Source organism: Leishmania martiniquensis, chromosome 12, assembly GCF_017916325.1.
Source record: "Leishmania martiniquensis isolate LSCM1 chromosome 12, whole genome shotgun sequence".
Lineage (NCBI taxonomy): Eukaryota > Euglenozoa > Kinetoplastea > Trypanosomatida > Trypanosomatidae > Leishmania > Leishmania martiniquensis.
The window spans coordinates 423,879-431,635 of record NC_090147.1 but is presented as its reverse complement, the minus strand read 5'-3'; the positions used below and the strand labels follow the sequence as shown (position 1 = coordinate 431,635).

Here is a 7,757-nt window from a genome sequence, read left to right as displayed (position 1 = left end):
CGGTAGTGGGACACCTGCGCACGAATATTCGTGAGACCTCTTCCCTTCATCAACCGCGCGTCAGCAGCCTCGACCAGTGATGTTCCCACGGCGCGGGAAAGGAAGAAGCAACACAAGGCACCCATAGTTCCCAACAGGGTGCAGTACGGCACACCCGACAAGGTGCCCATGATGGCCCCCACAGCGGCATTCAGCACCACTGTGCCAGGAATGCAGAGCGTCTGCAGTGTCAGATAGAGCAACGTGATGAAGAGCAGCACCTGCCAGTACTGCTGCTGAGCCAGCTTCTGCAGCTCCCGGCAGAACTCAGATATGCCCGACGCAGAGCGCAGCGATGTTTCCTCCGCCTGCACAATCTCCTGCACACGAGCAAAGATGCTGAACGTGTCCGTAATGTACAACAGAAAAAAGATGCTCGAAAAAAGAGGCACCAATACACGCAGCGCGTTGCGTGCGGGCCGATCAGCATGGCTTCCTATATGCATCATGCCGGCCATGACTAGAAGAGCCCTCGCGCAGGCGACAGAGGCTTCACGACAGTTGAAGAACGTAAGTGAGTGAGTGAGTGAGGTGCACAGCGATGACCGCGAGGAAAGGAGCGGAGGATCTGGCGTGTGGCCGCGCCGCGCGAAGCCGCGCCAATTTGCTGACACAGCGACGCGCCCGCACCAATCTCGGCGAGTGCGTAATGGCGAGCTCTCGATGGCGATGTGGCGCAAGCCTCACACAGCAAGGTGAAAAGGCAATAGCGCTGCGTGCAGAGGGGGACGGTTACTCCACGACGAGATCCACCGAGGCGTTGACCGAAGCTCTGCGGAGTGGTGAATTGTGCGTCGCCTCTTTGCGCGGCTCAAAATGGAGAGGAAACACTTTGCCGGTGATAAATTCTCTTCGCCCAAGTCGTGTGCGCAGCGCTCCGCGCAGAAGGATGACGCCGAAGTGGTAAGCCGCGGACAAAAAAAGAAAAAGAGGGAAGCGAAGGAGCCTCAAGAGGAGAGGCCGGCACGAGTTGAATGCATTCGGGTCGCAGGCGCCAAGAGTGGTGCACACCGCGAGCGCATACGACATGGACAAAACCTCGCCAGACCTGATTCCCGGGCCGCATATCTATAGAGCACACGTATCCGTCTGGCGCCCTCCACTGCAGCGCCTTCGGCACGGAAGCGGATGACAAGGCAGAAGGGGCTCGTGCTCTTCCACCGCGCAGTGCGGCAACAGCTCCCATGACGTGACACGCGCGATGCTGCACTCCGAGTTATCTTGAGACTGACACAATTTTGTTCAACGCGCCCACTCCATCACGAACACATCCACAGCACGTACCCATCCGCACACGCGCCCCCCCTGTCCCTCTGCCCGCACCACCGATGAGTCCAGGCCGTGCACGGCGGACCGCCCCGCCGTCGAATCGGGCCATGCGTCTCACGGCCACCCGCTTCCTCAATTCCTCCGGTACCTGCTGCACCACAGCACGCCACACAGACTCGGGTGGGCGGCATGCCTTCATCCAAGTGGGCCGCCCTCAGGGTAACGCTCCACAGCGGCGGCGATGGTGGTGGTGGCGTCGGCCATGGGGGCCCACAGGGAAAGTAGGGGCATACGCGCATGCTGGGTGAGCCCAACAGCCAAGCAGGCCACACACACACACGACCAGGCCCGCAGCCCATGCGGGTGGCACTGGTTCCCCGTCTATGGCCAATTTCGCAGGCGTGTTGGCGGTGCTGCCGCGCTCCAGTCCGCGGCCGCCACAGATATGCGGGAGTAAGTGCCGCACGCGATGGGCCGGCAGCGCCACCGCGTATGTCCTTGCCCTCCGCCGCAGGGCCCGTGCTGGGCGCCATCCGTACGGAGATGGGGTGGGATGAGGGAGGGGGACACGCCCGCATCCCCGTGTAAGAGCGGCCCCAGAGCTGTGGCAACCGCGGCGCGAGGTGGCGTGTGCACACGCGCATCTTACAATAGCCCCCATACACCGCACGACGTCATGAATGCCACGATCACTGTCGTAGGGTGCAGCATCGGCATCACCCCTGATAGCGTTGCTGACGCCCCAGAGGGCAGCCTCCCTGAAAGAAGCAAACACATCCGTTCGCAGAGAGCTGACGCCGAATAGGCTGTGTGAGCTCTTCTCTGCACTGAGGCGCCCCCTCCGTCTCCCACCTCGCCCACCCCACCCCCTTACGATGGGGGGACTCATGACAGGGATAGTTTAGGGAGCGGCACCATCGGTGCCTCAGCGTCATCGTCCTCATCCTCGCGGTACCGCTTGCGGAGCGCCTCGCCGAAGCTATCACTGCGTACCACTGGTACTGTTTCGCTGTGTCCGACGTCAAGCAGGGATTGTACGGACACCGGTGTCTCCGCTGGTGGCGCCGTGGAGCCGCTCTTACCATCTAGTGGGCACTCAGAGGCGCCAGAGAGCGCTTTGGGCGGCTCCTCGAGGAACGGATCGACAGCGCCACTGCTGAGACGGGTTGCGCCGCATGCCGCCTTTGTCGCGCTGCTCGTCACCGGCAACTCGCGGGCGACAAAGGCGGCATGCGATGTCCATGTGGCGGTGCGATGCGCCTCAGACCTGCTTGCGGCCGCCGAGAGTGAAAGTATGACGCCGCTGTCCCTGGTGTCCACATCGGGTGGAAGAGCGACCTCAGGATTAGGCGAAGCGTCAGTGCGCCCAGCACCAACACGCAATCCAGGGGACGTCGCGTCTGATGGAGATGCGCCCGCCGCGGCGTCGCTCTCCAGAGCAACGGTGGCAGCGCTCTTCTTTGCGCCTGCCATGCCGGTGCGCGGTGGTGTGTGCAGCGGCGAGGAGCCCAGGAGCGCGACAGTTCTCGTGGAGGGTGCAGCGGACGAATGGGCAGCAGAGGAGGGCGTTGCCACCTTCAAGCGGGACTGGTGCTGATGTTGCGGCTTCGGGATGCTTGGCAGCGTTGAGTGCCGCGCCTCGTCGGCGGCGTGGATAGGCTTCTCAGAGGGCTTTGCAAACGGATTGGTGACCTTGTGCGGCGGGACAGGCGCACCACTGCTGCCCGTCGTGCTCAGTGAGCTCTGCGATGCAGGCGGAGGCGTGGCGATCTCCGTTACAAATGAAATGTGCCGCCGCGCCTGTCCCGGTAAAGGGTTGGAGCGCAGCACCGTCGCCGTCGTGGCTGTCGACACTGCTGACGGTGACGTCGCGGTCGAGTTCAACGCCGCCGTCGAAGCCGGTCCGCGGAAGGGGCTTGTGCGGCCTTCCGTCGGGTTGTCCCTCAGCTCTGCACTCTCGCTGTCAGCGGGGATGGGAGGCGGTGCCGTAGCCGCAGCATCGCCGGCGCTCTTTGCCTTCTTGTCCTGCGGCAACATCTGGCCCAGCAATTTGTGCAGCAGCTCGTCCTTCTTCTTGTCAGACACGAGCACCTCCTTATTGGGGAGTGTGCATTTCCGCTTCCGTTTAGCCGACATGCGCATCTCATAGAGCGCCAGCAGCTTGGGCACCAGCTTCACGTACCCATTAGTGTTGGCGAGCTGCGCACACTTCACAATGCGGTCATGAATCTCCATGAGCATCGCCAGCTCCATTGCCCGCGTCGTCTGTTGGCTCCTCAGCGCACTCTCGAAGAACTGAAGGAGGAGCTGGTCGTGCACTTCGTCGTACTTGGCGATAGTCGCGTTGTAAAAAGTGCTGTGCCGCTTAAGCTCGTCGCAGCGCAGTTGCTGACGCAGCAGCTTGTCCCATCGCTCCAGGCCGTCCTCGCCCATCGTGCGCGTCAGCGGGAGAAATAGTGGTACTAGCTCCGTTCGAAGCCCACTCGCCGCGGCAGCCGGGTAGGATGGGTCGTCTCGGGAGTAGCGGTACGCGAGTAGCGCGTTCTCGCTGATGCCGTACACCCAGAGTGCATACGACTGATCGACCAGCGTGCGCGGATCGTACACCGGGACCCACGATCCCCCCCAGGCCTCCGTGAACATGCGGACCACACCGGCTGTATCCACAACGTGCAGAAGGCCGTCCTCTGACCAGCCCAGCCACTGCAGCTGATGTGTCGAGCCATCTGGCAGCTCGGTGAGCGGCACCGTGCGCGGCGGCAGCGCCGACGTACGTGCCCCGACGTCGATCACCTCCATCTGTAGCTCGCCGGTGCCGGTGAGGGTGGTGATAACCAACGGATCGAAGTCGGCCTTGAAGCTGCTCATCAGCTTACGGGACGACGTGCCGACCATCGTGACGATGCGCTGACACTTGCTAAGCACCGCCATCTCCAGCCCAGATAGGGAGAAAATGCGCAGATAGTGACTTGTAGCGACAGCGAGATAGCGGATGCCGGCAGCCATGCACCGCACCGTCTCACCCGGAAGCAGCGCCACACGCCATTCCGACTGCGCGCCAAGAGGTGTGAAAGCGTGGAAGAAAACAGAGAGACGCGGAGCCTCGTCCACGCTGCCCTGAGCCTCTGAGGGGTCCGACGGGATGACGATGAAGCCGGCCCCGACGGGGCTGAGCGCCCCCATCAGGATAGTGTCCCGGAGCTGCAGGCGCACAGCAGGGTGAGAAATATCGTGGAAGTGGACGGTGGTGGACTCACGGCTGCCATGGATGTACCCCACAGAGTTGTAAGCGAGATAGCAGCTGCCCTCCTCGCCGACTGGGGTGGCGCCGACTTGAAAGGAATAGTCCTGCACCGCCTGTGCACACCGCAGCGGCAGCGTCGAGTCGTCAGCGCGGGCCGCAGCAACGCCCTTCGACTCGCCGTCGTCTTCGGCGTTGCCCTCAACGGAAACGCTGTCGCCGTCGCCGCAGCGATACTCTTCGTCGCTCACGGCACAAGTATGCCCTCGTGTCCCTGCCACGTTACCCACGTCGCCTCTGCTGTCTTCATCATCATCAGACGTTGCCTCTTCGGCCTCATCGTCGAGAAAACGGCTTCGGCCCCGTTGCCGCTCCGCCTCGCGCTGGGCATAACGGAGGGCCGCCTCCTCATCGCCACGCCAGCGTGAGGGTCGCTCACCGTCGTTGTCATGCAGTGAGGCGCCGTTGCGTTGTAGGTCGACCATGACCTGCCCAAGGTCCTCTGAAGCGGCGCCGCTGCCCGAGGACGCAGTCGGCGAGGAAGCTGAAGAGGCGGACTCGGCGGAGGAGTTGGAGGCCGTGCCGTCATCGCTGCCGTCCTCGAGAGCGCCGTCCTCATCTTCCTCCGACTGCCCGGTGCGAAATCGCTTCCTCTCTGCACGGCGTGCGCGGCCGACTCGACACAGCTTCCGACGGGTCGCCTCTGCCCTATCGTCCTCCTCCGCGAGGCTCTCCACATCTTCATCGGCGCGGCCCTCCGTTAACGCGGTCGCCGAATTCGTGGCCACTGACAGTTTCCACGCCTTTGGCGACGCTCGGTGCAGCAGCGAAACGCGCCCGTCGGAAAGTCCCACAACGACGTCCCCATTTACGGGATCCACCTGGACATCGGTGACGGCGGCTGTGCTGCCGCGGCACTCGCCTTCAGCTGCCAAAAGTGCGGAGGCCTCACTACTCGAGACAGGAGACAGCGGCTCGTTGTACTGCTCCGACGTATGGCGCGTCATAGCCAACGTCCTGCCGTGCACCTTGCCGATGAAGAGTCCGTCACGCGCCACCAGCAGGCACGCCATCTGAGTCTTTGTGATCCGGTAGGCAAGCGCACCGTGCAGATCCGAAAGGTGTCGATCAGATAGCCCGCCGGCAGGACGCAGGCGCGGCGCGGAGAGGTTGCCGCCGCTCTGGCTGTCCTCGAGCAAGTAGACCTGCACCTCTGTGAATGTAGGCACCATCAGCATGAGCCCGCCGCCGGTGGCCGTGTGGCACCACGATATGCGATACATCGCTGCATCCTCCCTCTTGGCGGTGGGGGATAGGACGGAGCGGAAAACCCACGAAGCCTTCAGCGCCGTACTCACCCCCACCGCCGCCGTGGGGTCCGTCGACACCACCCCGAGCTCCCCAGACGCGCTGGCCATGGCTATGTACCGCCCACAGGGCGACACCGCGAGCGACACGAGCGGGAAGGGCACCACCAACGGGATGGCTCGGATGCAGAACTTCTCCTGCGACATGTCGAGGCACCGCAGCGAGTCTCCCGCGGTGTACAGTCGCCGCCGCTCGATGTCCACATGCAGGCAGCGGACCTCACCCGTGACCTGGCATACGACACGAGAGACGAGCTTTGCAGCGTGAAAGATGTTCTCGTGCAGCACGATACGGCCATCTCGACCGCAGCTGAAGGCCAGCTCGAGCGCATCAGAGAGTGCAACGTCGGTGACAGCCCCCTCGTGGCACCGGAGGGACCACAGCGCCGTCGCTTTGGGCCACTGCTTTGTCGGATAGAGGGACACGACTCCGTCCGCGCCGCCTGTGAGTAGGTGATGCCCCCCGATGCTGACACGGGTTGCACCGCGTGCGTGAGCATGTCGAAGCGCAAGCATGGGAAAAAAAGGTCAAAGAGGGGTGGTCGCGGCAGTCACCACACTTCTGTGTTTAAATTGAGGGCAAGGAGGTGGCGGTTGCCTCGAACGCAGGGAGCGGCTGTTGACGAACGAAGAAGACCAGCAGGTTAAGCAAGCCGTGCGCACGTGTCGGCGGCGCTCAAAGAAAAGCGGCAGAGGATGAGGCTGGCGCTGGACTGTCCCCAGAGAGTCACACTGAGGAGGGGTGCGTGATGGCGTGGAGCGTCACGCGGAGGAAGAATGGCCGAGCTCCTACTGGAAGGGAGAGGGGAGGGGGGTATGGTGAGAGAGAAGGGGGCAGGCAAAGCAGCCCGCTGTGCCCCCAGCCCTTTGTGGTTTCTATTCGCGACAATCTATGGATGACCCTGCGGAGCACCTTCTCTCTTGTGCGGCGCGGTGCGATTAGAGAGAGAAAGTGAGGGTGAAGAGGCGGTGTAGCCCACTTACCGTCCTGCTGAGGACGATGGAAAGCAAAGACTTTTTTTATGCGCCCGCCCCTGCTCGTTCGGCGTTTTTTTTTGGTGTGGGGGGGGGGCTGCGTCTGTACTTTCTGTGAGCGCGGACCCTTCAATTGGCAGAATCGGTTGCGCTCCGGTCGAACGACTGCCCTTTGCCGCTTCAGCAGCGCCTACAACTGATTCTGAGGCGCGCACGCAGAAGCTTTGGGGGAGGAGGAGAAGGGGTCAGCGCCACCGGCCGGTGCCCTGAGGGGTAGACAAGCAGCAGCGAACGGACGAAGCGCGCGCCTCTTCAGCGCACGCGCGTGTTGTTGGCTTGCTTGATGTTCGATCGACGCGTCGAGTGTGCGCTGCCGTTGATCGGCGACGGCAAAGCACGGCTACGCGGCAGGTTCTGAGCACGTCGCTGTGGCGAAGACCCCCGCCCCCGGAAAGCCGTGGAGAGGTTGCGTGAAGGTGCACAACGTGAGGGTCGAAAGCGCTTCTTTCCTCGTTTTCGCTTGCCCGCGTTTCCGGTGGATGACGGAGATGCGGGTGGCGTGCGCGTCCGCAATGCAGCCCGCGTGCTCAGGGTGGACGGGAGAGGGTGGGAGAGTGGAGCAGGACGGCGGAGACGTGCGCCGGAGTGAGTTCGATGGCGAGGAGGCACTGCCGCCTATGTCAAAATGCTGAGGCATGAGGGCGACCACCTGTGCAGGCGCCCGCAGAGTTCCTCTCCTCATGGAGCACGGCGCACAGCTCGCCGTAGCCGCCCTGCCCCGCCATAGACACACGGGCATGGAAAATGTGGCACGGGTGAGGGAGCGAGAGACATGGCGCGATCGCCGCATGAAACCAGCACTGATG

The 7,757-nt window shown here is 63.1% G+C and overlaps 1 protein-coding gene across 1 annotated transcript; it reads right to left on the bottom strand.

Annotated features, from left to right (window-relative positions):
- Positions 1 to 2,193: 2,193 nt before the first annotated feature.
- On the bottom strand, positions 2,194 to 6,432 carry LSCM1_07898 (uncharacterized protein; the record flags this gene model as incomplete). The annotated part of the gene is made up of 1 exon (XM_067325248.1): positions 2,194 to 6,432. The coding sequence occupies one exon, from the start codon at positions 6,430 to 6,432 to the stop codon at positions 2,194 to 2,196; it is 4,239 nt and encodes a 1,412-aa protein (XP_067180461.1).
- Between the last annotated feature and the right edge of the window lie 1,325 nt (positions 6,433 to 7,757).